Source organism: Pelodiscus sinensis, chromosome 5, assembly GCF_049634645.1.
Source record: "Pelodiscus sinensis isolate JC-2024 chromosome 5, ASM4963464v1, whole genome shotgun sequence".
NCBI lineage: Eukaryota > Metazoa > Chordata > Testudines > Trionychidae > Pelodiscus > Pelodiscus sinensis.
Window position 1 is genome coordinate 76,265,704 of NC_134715.1, and position 22,068 is coordinate 76,287,771.

At 44.4% G+C, this 22,068-nt stretch overlaps 1 protein-coding gene across 4 annotated transcripts in view; it reads right to left on the minus strand.

Annotated features, from left to right (window-relative positions):
- Positions 1 to 22,068, minus strand: part of ACSL1 (acyl-CoA synthetase long chain family member 1) — a 60,155-nt gene that overhangs the window by 17,581 nt on the left and 20,506 nt on the right. For all 4 annotated transcript variants that reach the window (XM_075930289.1, XM_075930290.1, XM_075930288.1 and 1 more), the window contains 7 exons: positions 18,043 to 18,142; positions 17,575 to 17,753; positions 13,920 to 13,952; positions 13,724 to 13,775; positions 12,703 to 12,776; positions 6,690 to 6,767; positions 1,289 to 1,423 (listed from right to left, as the gene is read on the minus strand). In XM_075930289.1, the coding sequence (XP_075786404.1) occupies positions 1,289 to 1,423; positions 6,690 to 6,767; positions 12,703 to 12,776; positions 13,724 to 13,775; positions 13,920 to 13,952; positions 17,575 to 17,753; positions 18,043 to 18,142 (651 nt within the window). The remainder of the gene's footprint in view (positions 1 to 1,288; positions 1,424 to 6,689; positions 6,768 to 12,702; positions 12,777 to 13,723; positions 13,776 to 13,919; positions 13,953 to 17,574; positions 17,754 to 18,042; positions 18,143 to 22,068) is intronic.

The window sequence follows — 22,068 nt, forward strand, 5'->3', positions numbered from 1 at the left end:
TCCTCCCCCTTCCCCCCCCCCCCATGGGGCTGGAGCACACAAAATCTACTAGGCTGAGCCCCCCTTGGCTCTGGTGTGGGGGGGGGGGGGGGGGAATGTGGGGAGTATCTTTCTCCTTCTCAGTTGAGGGCCACATTAGTGAGGGTTTTTTGCCTTATCAAGTGTGTGGCTCCAACTGTTTCTGTTGGTCAGTGGCCCCCCAACCCAAAAAAAAGTTCCCTACCTCTGCCATAGACAGATAATGCATATGCCTACAGTAATGTTAAAGAGCATAATATAAGAATGGCCATACTGGATCAGACCAAAGGTCCATCTAGCCCAATATCCGACTGCCAACACTGGCCAATACCAGATGCCGCAGAGGGAGGGATCACAACAGGTAATCCTCATGTGATCCCTCCAGTCACTTACCTCCAGAGAAAGACGCTAGGAATAGCCAAGATGGTTAAGAATGGTAATAGCCATTGATGGACCTAACCTCCATGAATCTATCTAGCTCTTTTTTGAACCCTGTTAATGTTCTAGCCTTTACTACATCCTCTGGCAAGGAGTTCCATTGGTTGACATTAGGCCAAGTGAGGAAAGCTTCCTTTTGTTGGTTTTAAACCTGCCATCTTAGTTTTATTTAGTGACCCATAGTTCTTATATTGTGGGAACAACTTTTCCTTATTCACTTTTTCCATACCAGTCATGATTTTATAGACCTCTATCATATCCCCTCTTAGTCTCCTCTTTTCTAAGATGAAAAGTCCAAATTTTTAATTTTTCTTTGTATGGGACCCATTTCAAACCCCTAATCATTTTTATTGCCCTTTTCTGAACCTTTTCCAATGTCAATATCTCTTTGAAATGAGGCAACCACATCTGTACGCAGTATTCAAGATGTGGACGTACCATAGTTTTATATAGAGGCAATAAGACAGAAAACAGTTTATTCTCTCTCTCTCTAATGACTCCTAACATTCTATTTGCGTTTGACTGCTGCTGCACGCTGAGTGGATGTTTTCTGAAAACTATTCACAATTAGTCCAAGATCTCTCGAGTAGTTGTAGCCAAATTAGTCCCCCATCATATTGTATATATAGTTGGGATTCTCCCCCCCCCCCCCTCCATGTGCATTACTTTACATTTAACATTAAATTTCATTTTGTTGCCCAATCACTAAGTTTGGTGATATCTATCCTAGGTTTTGGTAGCTAGTGAGTCCTATTCTACAACGGGCACAGCTTTCTGGAAATGGTTTTCAGTTGTATTTGATCAAGGTTTAGATTAATGCTACTAGACTTACTTTGTCAAACATCCTGTTTAACAATCTTGGTACTACAGGAAATACAGTTGGTTGCAGTGTTTTTAAGTCATCCATAAGTAGTCTGATATCTCCCTGGAAGAATCCTATCCGAGCTCCATGGCAGAGAATCACACACTGTTAAGAGAACAAAACTTTTAATATGGGAGTTATTGTTAGCGAGATACATTTAGAGTAGGTTAAACTGATCGGATATTTTATCTAAGTCTTGACAGCTGCCATCCTACCCATGGTAAGTCTTCCAAATTGTTATAGTAGGGCTGCAGTGTTGGTTATGGGAGGGAGCCTCTTGAAGTATTTCAGTTCAGTGTAGGATAGGAACAATGAAGCACAAAGGGGGAAAAACAGTAACTGCAGAAGCAGGCTAGGGACCTTAAGACAGAGAAATAAGGCACAGGAGGAGCCTAGCAGCAGAAGCGAGCCACAGTGGTTGGAGAGGTAGGCAAGGAGCTGGTACGGACTGAAAAGCAAGCAATAGCAAAGTTGTACTTGTGACTATAGGAAATCTAGCCACACCTATTAAAACACTGAAGCCAAATACAAAGCATGACATCTATTCACATTTATTTGGTTTCCCTATTGTAGTTCAATAAGTCCACGTATCTGTACTTAGGGTAGCACTTTCAGTCTGACAATATGGAGTCTGTCTTCACCTCTTTAGTCTTCTTGCTCATATCCACTTAATGGTGAGTACTAACAGCATCTGAGGCAGGTAGGGGTTTCAAGGACATGCAGATTGCAACTACACAACACTGCACTGTTCATAATATGTGCAATTGCATACTGGGCCATGAAAATATGCATGTTGATGCCCAATAGATGTCCTGGATTGGGATATTGGCCAAAGAGGCAGTTGAAGAGGCCTGTGTGCTGGTCCAATGAATCTTAACCAATTCTGGAGGCAGACCACCAGCTAGGTCATAACACGTACTGATGCAGCTGGTGATCAGTGTGGACATCCTCTGTGACAACCTTTCATCCTATCTGCATAAGCCACAAATAGTTGTGGAAGGGCTTTGTTCTCTTCAGATAAACATGAGCGCCCTACTGAGGTCCAAAGCACTGAAAAGTCTCTCCTCATTGGTCATATGAGGCTTTGGATAGAAGTCAGAAAGGAAGAGGTCCTGGCCCATGTGAAACAGACCACCTTTGGGAGAAGAGCCTGGTGCAATCTAAGCTGCACCTTATCCTTGAAGATAGTGTAAGGTGGTTCTGATGTTTGCCAGAAGAGGATCCAGGTGCTGACAAAACAGTGACAAGGAAAGCCACCTTTTGCAAAAGAAGTGAGGGGGAGGAGGGAAAAAAGAAGAGGACCAAGTTAAGATCCCACTGAGGAAAGAGGGGCCAGAGCCTATTGAGAATAGACTTTCCAGACCATCAAAAAAGCAGTTCACGAGATGTGAGACCATGCAAGACCTTGAATCGGTGGATGGAAGGTTAAAGGTGCTGTGAGATGCACCTTAAGTGAGGGTGAGACCTTTGTGTTTCAGGTGCAAGGTAGAGGATCAGCTGAAACAGTGCTTTGTTGGGGTTGATTTCTTAATGGGAGACCCAAACAAAGTCCATTTTGCCATGAAGGCCTGGTTGAAAGCTTCCTTCTCAAGGAGGATGTGTTGCACCTCTGCTGAGCAGGCTACCTCCGGTGTGTTCAACCATGGAGCAGCTATGCCATTAGGTGGAGTGGTCAGAGGTCTGGATGGGGGAGGTGGCCGTGGTCCTGGAACAAGCAATCTGGGTGAGGTGGCAACAGGCCCACTTCAGGAGGCTCAAGAGAGTGCCAAACTAATACTGGCACAGCCATGCTGGTGCAGTTAGAATCACCTCTGGAGTCCTGTTGGATCTTTTGGAGGATCTTGCTGATCAACAGGAACAGACAGACGAAGTACTTTCACTCCACCTACTTAGAGATCAGTTGTATCGATGAGGAGGTTTGCCAGAGTGCCTGAATCATCTTGGCTACCACTTTGTGCAGGGGTAGAGCTAGTCTGGTGGGTACCCCCTGGCTTAAAACCCCCAAAGAGAAAGTCAGACATTTCATGGGATTTCGAACCTGGATCTCCAAGTGGCAGCCACCACCCTCCTGAGGAAGTCCTGATGAGCCTTTATATCATTCAGAAGACCACTGGCAGAGATGCCACAAAAGCCTCAGGTGATAAGATGTGGGTTGGCCCACCGGGCCCTCTTCCAGGGATGCAAGTTGATTCCCCACTCCTTCCTCCACCTGAGGGGCAAGTTGTCTGCCCACCTCCAGTGCCTGAACACAGCTTGCAGGGGGAGGGCAGGGGAACCAAGGGAGGCTCTGATGCTCCAGCCACCAATCAGGCTGCCTAGATTTGAAACTAGAAATCCCAGGGAGTCCATAGGCACCATTGTATTTGCCACTTCAGGGTGAGGCCACCTACACCAATGGCTGCTAAGGCCCAGGGTGCAGTGCTGAGGTCTGTGCCAAAGGCAGGGAGGCTGAGTTTGATGCAGCACCTGCCAAGTGGATGATGGGAGAGGCCCATGACATGGAGTGTACTTTGTACTCCCTCTGGTACGGAGATCCTGGTGACAAGTGAGGTGCTAAGATCATCTGGTTAGTGGGTTCCTTCTATCCTCTGAGATGGTGACTGCTGGTGTCAGGATGTGGATCTCGATTGATATGACCACCTATCACACCAAGAGCAGCTCAGGAACAGTGAGTAACAGCATCAAGGGGAGTGGTGTAACAGAAAAGGAGACTAGTCCCTGGAGCAATGAGACTCATGGGGAGAAACTCTATAGTGCCACGGCAGTCATGGGCATGTGCCTCAACTGGCCTTTGCTCTGAGCCATGTGACACTAGGGACTCTGTCTGGTCCTGGCCCGTCCCTCTCTGCCCTGGTGGGGCTACGAGGGGCTCGGTCTGCATATGCTGGGGATTGAGCACATTGGGTGCTCCCTGATCATGTGATAAAAAGATGGTTTTTCGTATCCAGGGCCTGACTGACTGCAAAGATAGCACCAGCATGGTAAGTACATCTTGCGCTGCCTGGAAGGCTCTGGCATGGAGAAAGTCTGCGTGTCCAAGGTAAGTAGCAAAGAATGAGCAGTGCTGCCATGGTTAGTCTGCACTGGGGTCATGTCCCTGTGGTGATCTGCAGGCTTTTCCCCCTCACCAGGAACTGAAAGCCCTCATCAAATCATCCACATTAGCCACAAGTGCTGGAGGTAGGGGTGCTCCTAGAAATGGTTTCATCATATACAGGATTTACAATTTGTATGGCAGAGGTGCTGAGAACCACTGAATCAAACCGCTCCAGCACCTGTGATATTAGTGTTTGAATAATCAATAATTCAATTAAGCCCATAATACAGACTATCAATATAGTTGTCAAATCCTTTACCCCAAATTAGGAGTTCAAGGACCTTGCCAAAAAAAATCATGCAGTCTGGTACAACAACTCAGTTTCATTGGCTTTCAAATCCTCTAAATGAAAAACTACCCAAAAGTCCAACAATCTCACTCCCTGGAAGATTAGAGGCACCTGTTCAATATGAGATGACAGGGTGGTCACAGAAAGCCTTTTGGGGGTGATTTCTGGTGTACTGACAAGGCCACTGCCATCCTCCTTCTTGCTCTCTGGGGCTTCACTGCTCGGTCCTGGTGGACCAGCTCCACTGATCTCCCCCAACCAAGACCCCAAGCTGAGATCACTGCCCCCCTGAGAAGCAGTACAGACATTGAACCTCTTCAGGTCCAAGGAGAGTGCAGTTTAGGGCCCCGCTTACTGGAATACTGCTCCCCAAATGGGATCAAACCCCCAATGAATTACTTGGATAAGCCCTCTAACAATGAAAGGGGGAAGTACACTCTGATTGCTACCCCGGTAATATAATTTACACTGGGCTCGATAGTAAGTAAAAGTGAGGTTTAAGTACAAGCAGTAGGGTTTAAGTGTTAATAAGTAAGAACAGGCAGAGCAAAGTAACAAGACCGCTTAGCTAATTCTGACACTACAATCCTCAGCACAAACTTCTTATAAGCTCACCCTAGAATGGTCCCTTTTCCAGTAAAAGCCTTCTAAATCAGGGCGGACCCTCACCCTGCATCTTTCCTTAGCTGGACACACACAAGGAGGGTGAACTAAAGACACCTATCTTCCTATTCTTTTTAAAGAATTCCCTTATTGCAGTGGTCCCCAACCTTTTGGGGCTGCCACGCATCCAGGAGGTGGGGCTGCTCACGCGCTGCGCACCCGGGGCCAGTGCCATGCACATGCCCAGGGCCACTTCTGCACACACATAGGGCCGGATTAAGGGGGGGCTAGCCAGGCAGCTGCCCAGGGCACCAACCTATGGGGAGGGGGGCGCCTAATGGCAGCTGTAAGGAGCACCCCTTAGGGCTGCCATCAGGCACCGTGCGCCCGGGGGCCGGGAGCCGCGCATGCGCCGCGCGCCCAGGGGCCAGAGTGCAGGAATGGCTCAAGCTGGCCCTGGCTGCAAGCCCAGGGTTTGGGGTGCAAGAATGGTTTGGGCTGGCCCTGGTACCTCGATGGGTGCACATAAGTGCCCCGGCAGGTGCCATGACGCCCACAGGCACTGCCTTACTGCATGGGGAAATCACCTGGCTGCTTCCTACCAACCACTGCTAAGACCTAAGGACAAAAGGCTATTTGCATATGATTGCCCAGACATTCAGGCCTCCCAGCAGTAGAATTACCCTTGATGGCTTTCCATTTACACATTTAAAACCATGAAGTATTCCCTACTCCACATCTAATTTTAAACAACTGATACATACTCCAAAATATGATAAACAGAACCAGCAGATTATGACATGAAGATTGATAAGTTACATGAAATAATTTGCTCAAGGTACCTTGAGTTATGTATATTTATGTCCATAAAAGTCCATTTCATAAAGCATGGGGGGGAGGCGGGGAAGGGAGGTGTCCATCACAGAACAAAAGCAAAAATCCCATCACTCCCTGGAAATGGGTTTCTTTAAACTCAGTGGGAAAACACCATTAGTTCAGAGTTATACTTGCATGATCTGACAGCATAGTATTTGCATACTTATGGCTAGGTGAAAGCAATTTAAATGAAAAGCATGGTATTTCAATGCAGTGCCAGTTGTGCTAGCAAGTCACACCTAGTATAAATATTTTTAAATTCCTGATTCCTTGTTTTCAGTAAAGCTAAAGTCATAAACAGGAAAGCGAAATGCTCAGTATTGTTGTTCAGATGTCCAGGTAAGTGTCAGAAAGAAACAGGTTAAGTCTTTCAAACATATGTGCAAGAGGCAAAAAAGAAAGTGCCATAAGGGGGTCAAGATACATTCACTCTGTTTAATTCACTGTTTAAAAAAAAAAAAAAAAAAGTGAGATTTCCAAATTCTGTAATACATGCAGATTCCTACCTCCACAACTCTTTCAAACATGTGGGCGAGGGGCAAGAATGAGATCAGAACATCTTCTGTACTGACAGCGATTGATTTCTGTGAGGGAAATGCCAAGCAAGAGAAAAAGAAATAAATTGAATTTTCACAATAATTACAATTTGTAGCACATTTGCAACATTTTGCAGCTTTAGGACACATCCCAAACTCAGCTATTTTATTTGTTAAGAGTATTCTCAGCTTTTATATATTTTGCAGTTTTAGTCAAAGATAGGGATGTTATTTTACGTAAAAAAAGTTAGATGAGTTCTATCTTCTGGAGGTTAGTGTTGTGATATGTACAGTAGCCATTCAGAATTCTCCTTTTCCTTATCCTACAGAGGGGCAGTCACTTTTGGACAATTAAGTGTAGTCAAGTATTACACATTAAAAAGAACCAGATTACAGCTATGTTCCTTGGGTAGGAAAAGAAGCATTTATCCCATTCAAAAGCCCCTCTTCCCTCCCTCCCCCCATAAGTACACTAACAGCTAGCTAAATAAAGTACAGTAAGCCATGGTACTCAACATTTCCAGACTACTACTACCCCTTTTGTTTCATGCACTCTAAGTTCCACCTCAAACTAGTTGCTTACGAAAATCATACTTATACTTCTGTATTCTATGTATGCTTTGACAGGTGAGAGAATAAGCAAATTCAGTTATGTACAAGAATAGAATACTTTCCATGCGATACTTGAGCCTGTTTTTTTTCATTTGAGAGCCCTGTCTGAAGCCCAAACCTTGCTGTCCAAGGCTAAAGCATATAAAACTTTGTGAGGCCCAATGCAATTGCCAGGGCTCAACAAGTTATGGAAAACCCTGCCCACCAAACAAAAGGGACTCTCCACCCTCCCTCCCAAAAAGTGTTTTTTTTTTAAATGGCATAAATTCCTAATAAGACTAAGAACAGTAATTACTAATAAGTTAATAAATATCTTATAAACCTCTACCTTTTCCCTCTGCTGCCATGTCTCCTTCCCTTGCTCCATCAGCTTCCCTGGTGCCTGCTGCCCCCAATCTCTCACCCTCCTCTGCTGTCCTGACTCCTGCCCTTCTCACTGCCCTCAGCCTTCCTGAGACCTGCCTCCCTCCACCAGCCCTTCTCTCCCCCCGTACCCACTCCTCCAGTAGCCCCACTCTGATCATGTGAGCTACCCCTCCTCATCCCTGCTCCTAATACCTCCCTCTACACACCTACCCTGCCTCTCTCCTCTGGTGCTGGTCCCTCCCCTGCAGGTGTCTGCCCTTGTGCTTCACCCCCAGAATCCCCTGACACCTGCACCCTCCTGGTGCCTCCCCCTTCCCTCACTGTCCCTGCCCCCTTTGTCCTCTTTTTCCTTGATACCTACCCCCTCACCACCCTCTGCCCCGTTCCCCTCATGCCCGTGCCCTTACACATGCCTTGCTCCATCCCTTCCTCATGCCCACCCCTTCTTTCAAGCCTTCTCCCAGCACTCCCCCTCCCCCCTTTAGTCCCCAGTGCCCTTACCCTCTCCTAGCATCACCCTGTTCCCCCCCTCCCACTGACACCTCCTCCTGCCCTTTTCCTCATTGTCTGCACTTGGCCCCCTGGGATTTGTCTCTCCTGCACCCCATCTCTTGGTGCCCTCCCTCTTCTCCTAACCTCCTCCCCTCCCCCCAGCCCAGCCCTTTCCCCAGGGCCAGCTCTAGGTTTTTTGCTGCCCCAAGCAAAACTTTTTTGGCTGCCACCTCCCCTTTTTAGCCCTATAAATAGCAAATTCATTTTCTTCCATAAAGGCAAGGCGCTTCAAGTGAACGCCCCCTTTCACTGCTGCTGGTTACAGCAGCCTTTTACCTGCCCTGTCCAGCCCCACCCTATGGACAAGCACCCTTCACGCCCGATCCACAGGGGGAGCAGGGTACAGGGACAGCACAGAGCCAGAAGGATGTAGGGAACAGTGGGGCTGTACAGGGGTGGCATGGGGAACGGGAGGCACAGAACCAGAGGGATTCAGGAAGGGGGGGGGGGGAGAAGAGACAGGGAGCAGTGAAGACACAGGGAACGGGAGGGGCGAAGGGACCAGGGTCTGGGGCAGTGCAAGGAATAGGCAGCACAGAGCTGGGGGTATGAGGTGCAAGGGTGGAGCAGAGCCAGAGAGTCACAGGGAAGAGGGAGAGCAGGGAGTCTGGGGTGCAGAGGAGGCACGGAGACAAAGGGGCACGGGGCAGGTACAGTGGGGCGGGCGGTCGACAGCGAGCGGTCTCTCACCAGCGAGGGGGCTGGGGCCGGGGCCAGGGCCAGGGCCGTGGCAGGACTGGAGCCGGTGGGGCAGGGCCTGGCTGCACCATGCGCCACAGCCAGCTCCCAGGGACACACAGCCAGAACCAAGCTGCCATGGCCCTTTAAAATTGGTGGGGCCATGTCCTGCTGGCATCCCTCCATCTGGCTCGCGCTGGAGCTAACGCAGGCACCCATGGCAAGAATCGCCACACTTCCCCCTCCCCGGAAGCACTCTGCTCCTTTGTCAGCTGGCGGATCGGATGGGGCCGCACCATGCATAGTACAGGCTTCAGCCAGCCTGCCCCTGCTCTTGCCAGCTGGTAAAATCTACTTGCCCCAGGTGTGAGTATTTGTCGAGCCCTGACAATTGCTATTTTTATTTCCAAATACCAACCCTGTACTTGAAGCTTCCTAAATCCGTCCTGCAAACCCTCCTCTTGGAGGAGGGGGTGGGGCAATCCCCAGCTTGAGAAACACTGATCTAGAGGAGCTGAATACTCACAGACCTCTGCATATTCAGGGGTTACACATACCACTGGCTGAGCACCAATAAGTAAACCGAAGTAGTGCACAAGCCAGCATAGTTCCGCAGTGTATTGCCTACAACACTGGTCTATTCTTGTCAACTCAAGCCAGCGAGTTTCTACTAGCAGATAGATACTTCTATCATGGTAAAATTGTCCTACTGTTATGTTTCTACAGCCCCAAAACCTCCAGTGTTTTTGCATTAGTGTTTGCTCAAAGGCAGACATTTTATTGATGAGTTACCTTGCCATTTCAAAATAAAAAAATCTGCAATTTAATGTAGCTAGTTGGAGAGGCAACAGTATTCCAGGATGACTAGTTACTTCCATCAAATGGATGTAAGTGTTTTAGTGAGAGTTATTATATTTATAGTCTTAAACACCAGGAGGAAACCCAACAATTTACAAATTCATTATGAAGAGGACAGTGTTTGATTGTTCTCCATGTCCACTGAATGGAGGCCAAGTAGCAATCAGTTTAATCTGCAGCAATGGAAACTTATAGATGCCAAAACCACCCTTTGTAATCTATTCCAGTACTTCATTATCCTTATAGCTCGGTAGATGATTTAAAGACAATTTGATCCAAGTAAGGGGAGGAGGGACTAGATGACCAATCAAGAGACCTACATTTCCTCTAATTCTATAAATCCCGTCAAGAGCCCTTCCCCCTTCTTCTGTATTATGAATAGCCTTAGTAAGTTTGCACTAAGGCACATGGTTTCCAATTGCCAGACGAGGGAAAGAAGCCTTCCTGGACAAGCTTTACAGGCCAGTTACTGCACATCTGTAACTTCACACCCACGTCAAGGTAAAATAAAAAAAATTATGCATCTCCAAAACCTCAAGGTGAGATTTTGTGAGTGCTTAATGTTGAAACTAATCACAGATTTCAATGGAATCAGAGCAAACTAAGAGCATTTCTGGAATTGTACTGGCAGAAGAGTCCTCCTCTCCCAAAATAGTCCATACCCCAGTTCATTATTTTGCCAAGTTAATATTTAGAAATACTACAGTTTGTTGGATTGCATCCATATTTTCATGATCTTAAAATTGTTTGGTTTTGTAGTCTCCAAAATTGGATTTTAGTCAGTCTGCACCCTAAACTGAAGATTTGCACCCAAAAGCAAGTATGAACAGTTATGCTTCTTTCAGGCTCATGCACTTGCAGCACCAAGCATATGGCCCATAGAAATAGGGTGTCCAAACTCATTGGGTCAGCAGTAGTCTCCAAGTTGTAGTTAGGAAAACAAAGAAAGCTCTTTTATGGTCTGCTCTAGAGAACCAGTGGAAAAAAACATGCTACATATATTAAAATTAGTTTTACGGCCTGTTGTATTGCAAGAAAGCAGCGGAAAAAAAGCAATATGGGAAGCCATTGCTTGACCCTTTTTTAGGATTTGTTTTTAAGTAAAGAAAGGGTAAGAGCCTACGTGACATCCCAAATAGCTAAAAAGCTCCCCACATTAGGATAGTGAGAATTTGAACTGAAGTTAACTCATGTAGGTTTAGTGAGAGCTAAACTATACTCAGTCATTTTTGCAAGTGGAGACAAGTCTTCAGATGGGGAAGTTTCAGGGTATACACTTCAATTGTTCAACTTGTACTGCTACTCCAAGACCTCATTTACCATATAGTTAACTCCAAGACATCTAGAGGGGATGGATAGTTCAATGGTTTGAGCATTGGCCCACTAAACCTAGGGTTGGCAGTTCAATCCTTGAGGGGGCCATTTAGGGATCTGGGGCAAATTTGTCAGGGATGGCACGTGGGCAGGGGACTGGACTTGATGACCTTTCAAGGTCCCTTGCAGCTCAGATATACTAGTATCCATGTGTAGCAAAGTCTTAGGTATATCTCCACATATAAGTTACTGATGTGTAGAAATTACTGCAGTATATGGGTGGGTAATCTGTTAAAGGGAACTACATAAGAAAGAGGGATTACTGAATTTTTAGATGGAGTCAAGTTTGTAGCCTTACCAATCTCTTGCCTGAAAAAAAAAACAAACCACTAAATAGCAGAAGCAAAATGCAGGACAATGTAGCACTTTAAAGACTAACAAGATGGTTTATTAGATGATGAGCTTTCGTGGGCCAGACCCACTTCCTCAGATCAAATAGTGGAAGAAAATAGTCACAACCATATATACCAAAGGATACAATTTTTAAAAAATGAACACATATGAAAAGGACAAATCACATTTCAGAACAGGAGGGGAATGGGGGGGAGGAAGGAAGGTAAGTGTCTGTGAATTGATGATTAGAGGTGGGGAGAGTGGGACATCTGTGAGCTAATGGTATTAGAGGTGATAATTGGGGAAGCTATCTTGGTAATGGGTAAGATAGTTTGCGTGTTTGTTCATTCCTTCCCGGAGAGTGTCGAATTTTAACATGAATGACAGTTCAGAGGTTTCCCTTTACATCTGCACTTGAAAGGGAATCCTCTGAACTGTCATTCATGTTAAAATTCGACACTCTCCTGGAAGGAATGAACAAACACGCAAACTATCTTACCCATTACCAAGATAGCTTCCCCAATTATCACCTCTAATACCATTAGCTCACAGACATCCCATTCTCCCCACCTCTAATATCAATTCACAGACACTTACCTTCCTTCCTTCTCCTCCCCCTCCCCCCCCCCCCCCCCCCGCATCCCCCTCCTGTTCTGAAGTGTGATTTGTCCTTTTCATATGTGTTCATTTTTTTTTTAAATTGTATCCTTTGGTATATACGGTTGTGACTATTTTCTTCCACTATTTGATCTGAGGAAGTGGGTCTGGCCCACGAAAGCTCATCATCTAATAAACCATCTTGTTAGTCTTTAAAGTGCTACATTGTCCTGCATTTTGCTTCAGCTACCCCAGACTAACACGGCTACATTTCTATCACTAAATAGCAAGTTGTCAAATCAACCACAGACCAATGAATTAGCAAGAGAAACTGATCTGATATTTTACTTGTTTCTTTTGGAGATGAGAGCAATGATGAGTAATTTATGGAATTCTGTGTGCAGAATTGCCAGTTTCAGAACAGCTGACTTATACTGGTAAAGCATTGATAAGGTTTGTTAAGTAGTGTCCACCAGACTTTAGGAGCCTAAGAACTTAGCAAAATAGTGACTTGATATTTTTCAATACCATTTTTTTCTGAAAATATTTTCCTCCTCATGGGCTAAGCCCTAACAATCTGGAAAGCACTGAGTGACTTAGCCTTGAAGTTTACCTCTGTAGCTTTCACAAAAGCTGAAGCATTGCTCACTATATTTTGATGAGTGATCATAGCTCCTTTAGGGTTTCCTAAAAAGGAAATCAATATTAAAATGCAACATTGAAGGGTTTCTGCTAATTAAATATCAAGTGAGATAGTATTCAGTATTCACTATATAACTTCTCTAGGGAAGTCTAGAAAGGGCTTTAATGGTTAGATAAACACTTGTGTCATAAAACAAAGCCTAATTGTAAGCAAAATTTAATAACAATAGAACTGCTAACAGGTTTGCAGTTAGACTTTGCCAGTTCTGTTCAAGGGATTCTGGAAAATAAAGGAAGATAAAAGGCCTGTAATATCTTTCATGTTTGGTAGAACAGCCTCAGATAAAGGATTTTGGAAAAAGAAAACTTGTCAAATTTAACACTGAAATCTTATGTTCAATACTACAGATTCTCTTAATGTGAATCTCAGGGGTGTCTCTGGACTACAGGGCTTTTTCGAAAAAACTTCCTATGTCTAGACTGCGGCCGTGTTTTCGAAAGTAAATGGAAAGGACATGGCAGTTTCTGATAGCAGTAAGCCTCATTTTATGAGGAATAATGCCTTTTTTCAAAAGTACTCTTTCAAAAAAAAAAGTGCTATGGAATGCAAACTGCTTTTTCGAAAGTTTTTTTTTCCAAAAAAAAAAAAAAAAAAAAAAAAAGCCTCTTTCAAAAGAGGCTTATAGTCTAGACATAGCCCCTGTGTTTGAAAGATGAGGGGTGAGATATTCTACTAAAGGAAACAAAATCTGAAGCTACTAAGAGCTCTTAGTCTTCTGAAAGAGCATTTTGGTCTCCAGGAATTGTTTGTCAAGCACTTCAACTTCCTATTTGCAGACCCAAAAATTTCTATAGCAAGCGTTTGCCATCTACCACTTCCTGCCCTAACAGGAGACACGCTGAAGCAGCAGGGGAAGCATTGAGCATGTAGCCTTCTAAATGATCTTTGTTTAAAAGAGTAAATACAGAACACCCAGTATAATTAAATGTACCTGTAGTTCCACTGGTGAAACAGATAACTGCTAGATCTTCTGGATTTGGAGGCTAAAGAGAGAGAAGTTAAGCATAAAGAGATTTTGCAGGGGAAAAACAGCCAGAGATGGTGATACATTGGTGCCTTAACTTGATCTAAAGACAGATATCATAGCTAGTAGATATCCATTCTCCTTTTGGTTTTTTGATACTTACCACAGGCTTGCGTCTGTGCTCTCTTCCCACCTCCTAAAAATTTTAGTAGACAGACATGAATAGGTAACTACAGTTTTCACAATATTTTCAAGCTATCCATTTAGTAACAATATTTTTCATTTATTCACCAAAATTCTGATCATGAAGTAATAAAGTTTAAGTGACATGAGCTTGTGGATCAGATAAGCAAAAAACAGCCTAAAAATGCTTCAAGAACACAGCAATAAGTTTAGTATCTTATTTATTAAATGCTAAATAACCAGAGATCTATGGAATAAGATTAACTATGGTTTCCATTTTACATGTGGTAGAGGAGATATAAAACTCAGAATTTAGGTGACGTGCCCAACTATTCTAATCCAGTGGGCCATAATATGTTTGTATTCAGCATAGTCAACCTTTAATGCAACAGAAGCCATTTGACATACTGGAGAGAGAGAGTACTGTTTAGCATTATGACAGTTTTTACTTTTAAGTCACCATTACTACTTCTGCACTTTGTTTTCAAAACAGGGACTCGTGTCACATGTTTCCATCTACGGAGAGAGAGAGAGGGCACTTGTTGTGCTGCTGCCAGATACAGAATAGTGCCCATTATCATGCCAAAACCACTTAGGAAGACAAATCCACTATTCTAGCATGATATGACTTCAAGGGTTTATGAATTAGAAATATGCTCCTCGGACTTTTGAATGGAAATGCTTAGCACAGCCTTTATCCCCGTGTACTAAGTGCTCCCCCACAACTGATTTTGACAGTTTTCCTATACAACAGCTCTGATGTGAATAAAAAGCAGTTACCAGCTGCCATTTCTTCCCTGACAGTGTTGTAACGGAGCAGAAAAGCACCACTTGCTTCATTACTCAGGCTGTGGGAACTCCAGAAAAAGCAAGATAAGTGCTTCAACTTTTGGGCACTCCAAGCAGAGGCAGCTTCAGAACAATGAGAGTACAGGATGGGTACAATTCCTGCATTCTCAGCGAAAGCCCATGTTATAACAGCTTGGGGACTGTTCCAATTTACACTAGTTGACAGCTGTCCTCAAGAGTCCAGGCCATGTCAGGTTGAAATAGCAAGAGCATACTTCTCCATTTAGCCATGTTCTGTACTCTAGAGTTTGGGAAGAGAGCTTGCAGGTTGTTTCTGCTCCCTTTGCATCCTAATAGGAACATAATCTATACCTCCTATTTTGACTGTGGCCCTATATCATTTGCGATTTCTGACCCTGAGGCTCAAGAGGCTGACACTAAGCTTGAATACAGGGCTGGGCAATAATTTTTGATGGGGGACCACTCCAAGAATCTGGAGAGTGGTAAAGGGCTGCACTCTTCCATGATATTAATGGAGGTATGGGGTCTAGAATGGGTGCGGGGAGCAGAAGGTAGCTTATGGTAAGGGATTGTGGGGTGGGGGGGTTTCTGGGATTTGGACTGTGACCAGGAGTAGAGGACTGAGGTTCAAAGTCTGGGAGGGAGTTGTGACTGGAGGAGGGATGTAGGGTCTGGAAGGGGTATGGGTTTTAGGGTTACACAGAGAGAGGGGAGTGGCTCCTCAGGAGCTGGTGCATGTGTAGAGCCACATTTTAAGCCAGCTCCCCTTGTGTATTGGGTCCCATTGAGCTGTCTGCCCTCTTCCCACCCCCCAGCATTTGGGCCTCTGGATCAGAAGCAGCAGTGCAGGAGGAGCCGGCTCCCAATGAGTACCAGCTCCACCTGCCCCACATACCTGTACCGCAGCCTCAGATCCAGAGTGATGGACTTTGGCTAAGCAAAGCAGAGAAGTTAGTCAAGACATGGTCTTGAGGTAATATATAGGAAAGGATAGAGGCTGCATAGAAAAGGACAGTGGAGTGGACTAGAAAGAAAAAGCCAAGACATTCAGGACACACAGTGTTGCCTATATTCTCCTGCCCTTTTGCCACAGAAATCTGTCATGGCTTCTGGGCATAAGAGACCCCATTTGGGAATATTTTGAAGAAATTGGTTCCGTATGTAAAAAAGGAAAAACGTGTCAAGTGTAAGCTGTTAAAGATGATGCATGGCTTATCTGCAAGAATGAACCATCCTAAGGAAAACTGCTTGTTGGGAGAAAATAAAGGAAGATGTGAATATGGCTGAGTGGGTCAACTGACTAGTACTTAAGTAATTCACTTTGCAATGCATCATTCTTCAAGACTCTCAATGCTTTTTAGTATAAATGTGACTGAAGTCAATTTTCAAGTTGTGTTGGATGTTGCTAAAAAAGTTTAGCTTAGCTTATCCTTATGGCTTAATTATACATACTCCTTATTTTGGAGGATCATGGCTATACACCATTATGGTGAGATCATAAATCTGTTTCCTCTTTCTTCAGCATAACTTAGCTTTTCCAAGGGATCCCTATTCTATACTTGTTCTCAAAAAAACCAAAGTGATAGTGAGTTCAATGGGGCTTACTCCAAACTTTAGTGCACTCTAAGCACAGTCAGCCTTACATTTTAAAATCACCAAAAAAAGTTTTTAAATCAAGTTACCAAAAAAGGTAACAAATCAAAGTGACTTAAAATTAATTATTTAAATCAATCCATCCTGGTATAAACCAGCCACCATTTAAGTTTTATTGTAGTTGGTACTTTATGAATTAGGACTAAGATAAAGAGACCACAGAATTGTTTGGATACAGGCAGTCCCCGGGTTAGGTACAAGATAGGGACTGTAGGTTTGTTCTTAAGTTGAATCTGTATGCAAGTCGGAACTGGTATCCAGATTCAGCCGCTGCTGAAACTAATCAGCGGCTGATTCTAGGAAGCCTGGGGCAGAGCAACTCTGCCTCGGGCTTCCTGTAGTCAGCGCTGGTCAGTTTCAGCAGCGGCTGACTTGGGGACGCCTAGGGCAGAGCAGCTGGGGTGCTGCTGGGTCGCTCCAGTAGCACCGAGAGCGGCGCTGCGGGACCAACTGGCAGCGCCCCAGCTGCTCTACCACAGGCATCCGGAGAAAAGCCTGGTCTGCTGGGGAGGGGGGGTGGCGTACTAGCTGTGCCCCTCCCCCCCCCCAGCAGACCAGGGAGACGTGGGCGGCGGACCGAGACGCATCGCGGTCCCACCGCCTGGGTCCTCCGCGGCTTTGCTCCCTGTCTCCCTGGTCTACTAGATACCAGCAGACCAGGGAGACAGGGAGCAAAGCCGGGGAGCACGCGGGCAGCGGACAGCCCAGATGCGCCGCGGCTGTCCTGCTGCCCGTGTCCTCAGAGGCTTTGCTCTGCCTCAGCAGACCAGGGAGATGGGCAGCAAACCCCGTTCGTAACTGCGGATCCGACATAAGATCCGACATCGGGGACTGCCTGTAGTTCTAGATGTAAATATTAATGTTAACACTAAAACCTAAATCTTATCTTTGAACTAATTTCTGTATCTGCCCTGGAAATTTTGTAGACTCATTTAAGCATTGTGAAACACCACTAGTTGTTTATTTGCTAACAAGGATTTACTGTGTAAATAGGCATCACATCTTTAACCTTCACAGTTGGTTACAAAAGATTGTGTGACCGGATATCTGAACAGGAAGAATTGCTCTGCTGAATCCTCAATTTTCCATTCCAAGGCAGTTTACTGTTTACATCCAATATCACTTCTATACCCACAGAAGTACAATGAAGTAGGGAAGTCTTTAGTTCTTACCTCCAGTTCTCTCATGCTGAGTACTTCCACCCCACATTTCTTCCCACATTCTATGAGACCACTGTCAAAGGATTCCATGATAATAATAGTCTTGAGGGATGGATTTTCTCCCCTTTCCACATTATCCAATAGAAGCTTGGCCTTGTCAGATTGGTCACAGAAAACCAGTGCTATATCAGCTGAATTAGGAGAAGAGTGCTATCAGTTCAAGTTTGACTTATCTAGCTATTAGACATGTTTGTATCAGAGGGTTATTTTGACTAAGGCAATGATCATTTTCAGGGCCTGACAAACAATACAATCTACTCACCCAGGGCAAGTAGATTTCAGCCGCACACCCCGTTCATTCGCGGCACACCTTACGGGGCTGGCAAGCGGTTTTCGCCGCTGTTTGTCAAGCCCTGATCATTTTTACTACTCAAGCCTGTCATCTGATGTTTAGCTGCTGAGCAACTGAAAGACTCATACCTTTGTTCAAAATATAACTGATTGCAGCAGCTCCCAGCGTATCATAGAGTGGCACTGCCACCATGGAGTATGTGTAGCATCCCTGTTCAATGATAACCCACTGTGTAGAAAGAAGAGTGTAAGTCAATACAAATTTACTGATCCAAACAGGAGAGAGTGCTAAGACTCCAGAACTAAGGGATTCTGATGTTAGCACTCAAATACAGAAAACTCTAGTATAAAGCAGACTTGGAGATATTTGCTCAATAAGACTTGCTTGTTCTTTTAACTGTCCTTTGTTTACCCAGGAGAGCACAGATTGGTGGTTTGTTTTCAGAGGAACCAACAAATAAGATGGTGCATCAATAGTTCTCAATTGCATGGAAGCAAATACTAGTGCTGGCACAGACCCCTGACACCCAAGAATCAGCCTTATCCTTCTGAAAGAAACAAATTCTTTCTACTTTCTAGCTTCTGCTTACATACCCTACATGCAACCATTCTATTCTAGTCTCCCTCATTCCTTCCTTTTGATTCAGCCTGTCATCCATGAGTGAGAGCTTTATAGGTGGGAACACAGGATTTCTACTCACTCAGCGCGTCGAACGGTCATGGCATGGCACCCTTTTGTATGAACCAATCACTCAAGTGCTTATCACTCAGTGCTGGCTGTTGCAGTCTCATAATGGTCAGGCGTATGGGAGCCTTGAAAAAGTTTAGCACACTGAAGCAAGCCAATCTAGTTTTGTCTGAAGTGTACTACTAATCGACTCTGCACCTTTGGAAAACAGGTTGGAATGAGTTATGAGAAGACAGAAGTCATGACCCTAAATATTGAAGCACCAGCATCAGTTAAGATCAATGGCCAGGACCTATTGCAGAGAGCGTTACGTACTTGGGTAGCATTATCAGGCAAGATGGAGACATCAGAAGCAATATCAAGAGCAGACTCAGTAAAGCCAGAAATGTCTTCATGAGTCTGAATGCTGTATGAAAGTCAGCATCCATACTAAACTGAAGTTTTCAGACCTGTGTTTTATCAATACTATTATATGGATCAGAATGCTGGCAGATGACAGTACAACCTCGATAAATTGTTGACTTTTCATACTAGAAGTCTTCGGCGGATCCTCATTTTTTGGCCAAGAATAACTGCATGGTGCAAGCAAGATGACATGGCTTCTATCATTATGAAAAGACACTGGAGATGGACTGGGCGCGTGCTCAGGAAAGAGGGAAGCCCCATCAGAAAGATTGCAGTGCACTGGACCCCTGAAGGGAAGCAGAAACGAGGACGACCTAAGGTAACATGGCGCCGACTGCTGAAGTAGAAATGAAGAGCATGAATCACACTTGGGGCACTATTGAGAGGCTGACTAGAGAGACAGAAGTGGAAGTCCTTTGATGCTGCCCTATATGCCAGTGGGCATGAAGGGTGATGGATGCACTACTAATAACCCAAATGATCACAGTTCCCTCTTGTAATGGAGGCTTTCTATTGCTTTGGGGATTGTGATCACACATACCACTTCCATAAAACAGAGTCCAAATGGGGAGAGAATACCTAGTTAGTAGGGAACCATACTGTAGTAAAATCAGACCTAAATATATGCCCACCTGTGCAGAGCTCATCACCAAACAAATGGACCATATTGCAAGTTGAAGTTGGAAGAGAGTACCGCATATTAACTACATATCCCAGCAACCCCAACAGCTATTACCATCTTATGCTCAATAGTTTAAGCAGAAATCATTAAGCATCCTTGTACAAGGTAGATATGCACGTACAAGGCTCTCTAAAAACATGACAGTGAAAGTTGTTCATTAATGAGTACCAGTGATATGCAAAACCCAGGTACCTATGCCAAATTCTAGGATTTGTGATTATAGCACAATATGAAACACTGGCTTTTTTGTGCCTAGAAACAAAAAGACAATAAGTCTTCTAAATACTCTGAGTTAGTCCTACAATAGGATTTGTAAGAGATTTGAGATCTTTAGTGTCCACAAATCCCAGTTTGTGATGAAAGCAGCAGGCATCTTTAAAGTTTCTGAAACTGGATCCATAATCCTAAAAGTCTAAGCTTTCACTACTGCAATAATTTTGGGAAAAACCTCCGTGTTTGCAGAGGAAGTTGGCCAGTTTCTTGGTTCCACTTATTCAGGCAATGAAGTATGTATAAAACTGGTTAATCTCCTCACATTATTCTATATACTTCCCAGGTTGCTCAACCTCAAGCCTTAAAGCTTTTCCTAGACAAACCTTTAAGTCAAGCAAAGCTTTGTTTCCTATATTAATGGTACTATCTATTTCAATACTGACAATTTCTTTTTTGAAAGGAGTGTGATAAATTGCATCATCTTTCCATGCTCATGTTCCCATTTTCCTGTAGAAAGTTTCAGTATACTGACTTCTGACAGTTGATCCCAAATTGTTCGCAGAATAGAGGCTACCTGCTAGATTAGTCTTGCAACACTATCAAGCCATCTTGATAAGGGCGCCTGAGTGTTGCAACCTTTTATACCGATAGTTTCAAGTTTTCTGAAAGTAGCCTCCACTTTAGTCACTATGTTACAAGGTTACTTTTACAGTGGATTTCAAAGTGTTATTGCATTAAATGCCAGCAGAATTCAAGCACTTGTGTTAGGCTAATAGAGGGGAAAGTTTCTCCCCCACACCCTAGAGTTAGGTCAATCTTAAAATTATAACCTTCAGTCCTGACACTAGTTCTTAGCTGTGCACAATGGAGGATAGCTTGTATGGCAGTAGTGGGCAATAAAATAGTGATAATTCCCCACAGTTAGTCCCTGGTAGGCCAGCACCACTATATGTACCTGCACCTCTGAATGTATGGGCAATTACAGCTCCTGTTGGCTGCAGATCACCATTCCTGGCCAAAGGAGCTACAGGAAGTGGCACAGACCAGGACAACACTTCCCGCAGCTCCCATTGGCCAGGAAGGGTGATCCACAGTAAGGATGTTAAGTAGCACATAATTCACTAATCAAATAGTTGAAAAATTAGATTAGTTGATTGGGCTGTGCTATCGCTTTGAACCACCACCACTGTTTCTCAAAGGGGCAGCACTGCAGGAAGCCTGGGCCCAGCTGGGTTCCATGTGGTGCTGCCACTTTGAAGTACCATCCTTCTTCCCCCACCCCCTTACTGCCTCTATCCTGTTGACTATCCAATAAGCATTTGTTTATTAGATAGTCAATTAGCCCTGAACATCCCTAATCCACAGCCAACAGGAGCGGTAATTGCCTGTTCCTGTGAAGGTGCAGGTAAATACAGCAGCACTGGTCTGTCAGGGGCATATGCTGGGAACCAGATCCACACACTGCTGTTGAATGAATATACAAATAAAACGTTCTGTTTCAAAAGGTTTCAACTCTGTAGGCTTTAAATGTCTTCAAAATATAAATTCTTGATAAACTATCTGAATATAGAGTTACAAAATAGAGATTTCAATAGTTTGCAAGCATAAAAGACATCTATGTTGACAGAGGAGCAGCGGAGATGATGAAATCTGTAATACACACAATTACTGACAAACTCAGTTTGATCACTGGGTTCCTCTTTGCCCAGTTATTTTAGGGATTTTATATCAAGCATTCCCATAAACTGGTAACAATGACTTCAAGACATCTGACTCCAAGAAGGCCATGCCAGCTTCCTAAAAATTGGATGAGGGGAAGTTACAGAAAGCTTAAGTGAAACTTTTCCAGCTCACTGATGACCTAATTAAAACACCACCACCACAACTCTTCAGAGACCAAGATACATCGTCCCAAAGCAAACTGCATAGGATTTGTCCAAATATCAGGAGATAATGAAAGGCAAAGATGTGTCATTTGCATGCCACAAGAGACAAGGGCAAGATGGAGCACTAAATAAAGATTACTTCACCTGCCAAAGGCTTCTCCAATACCCCAGTTGCTAAAGGCTGGGGTGTTTTCATCTATATTGAAAAGTGTGGTTACAGCACAAATAGATATACATTCTGACCAATCCCCTTGAGGAGAGGAAGTCAAACTGCAAGGGTA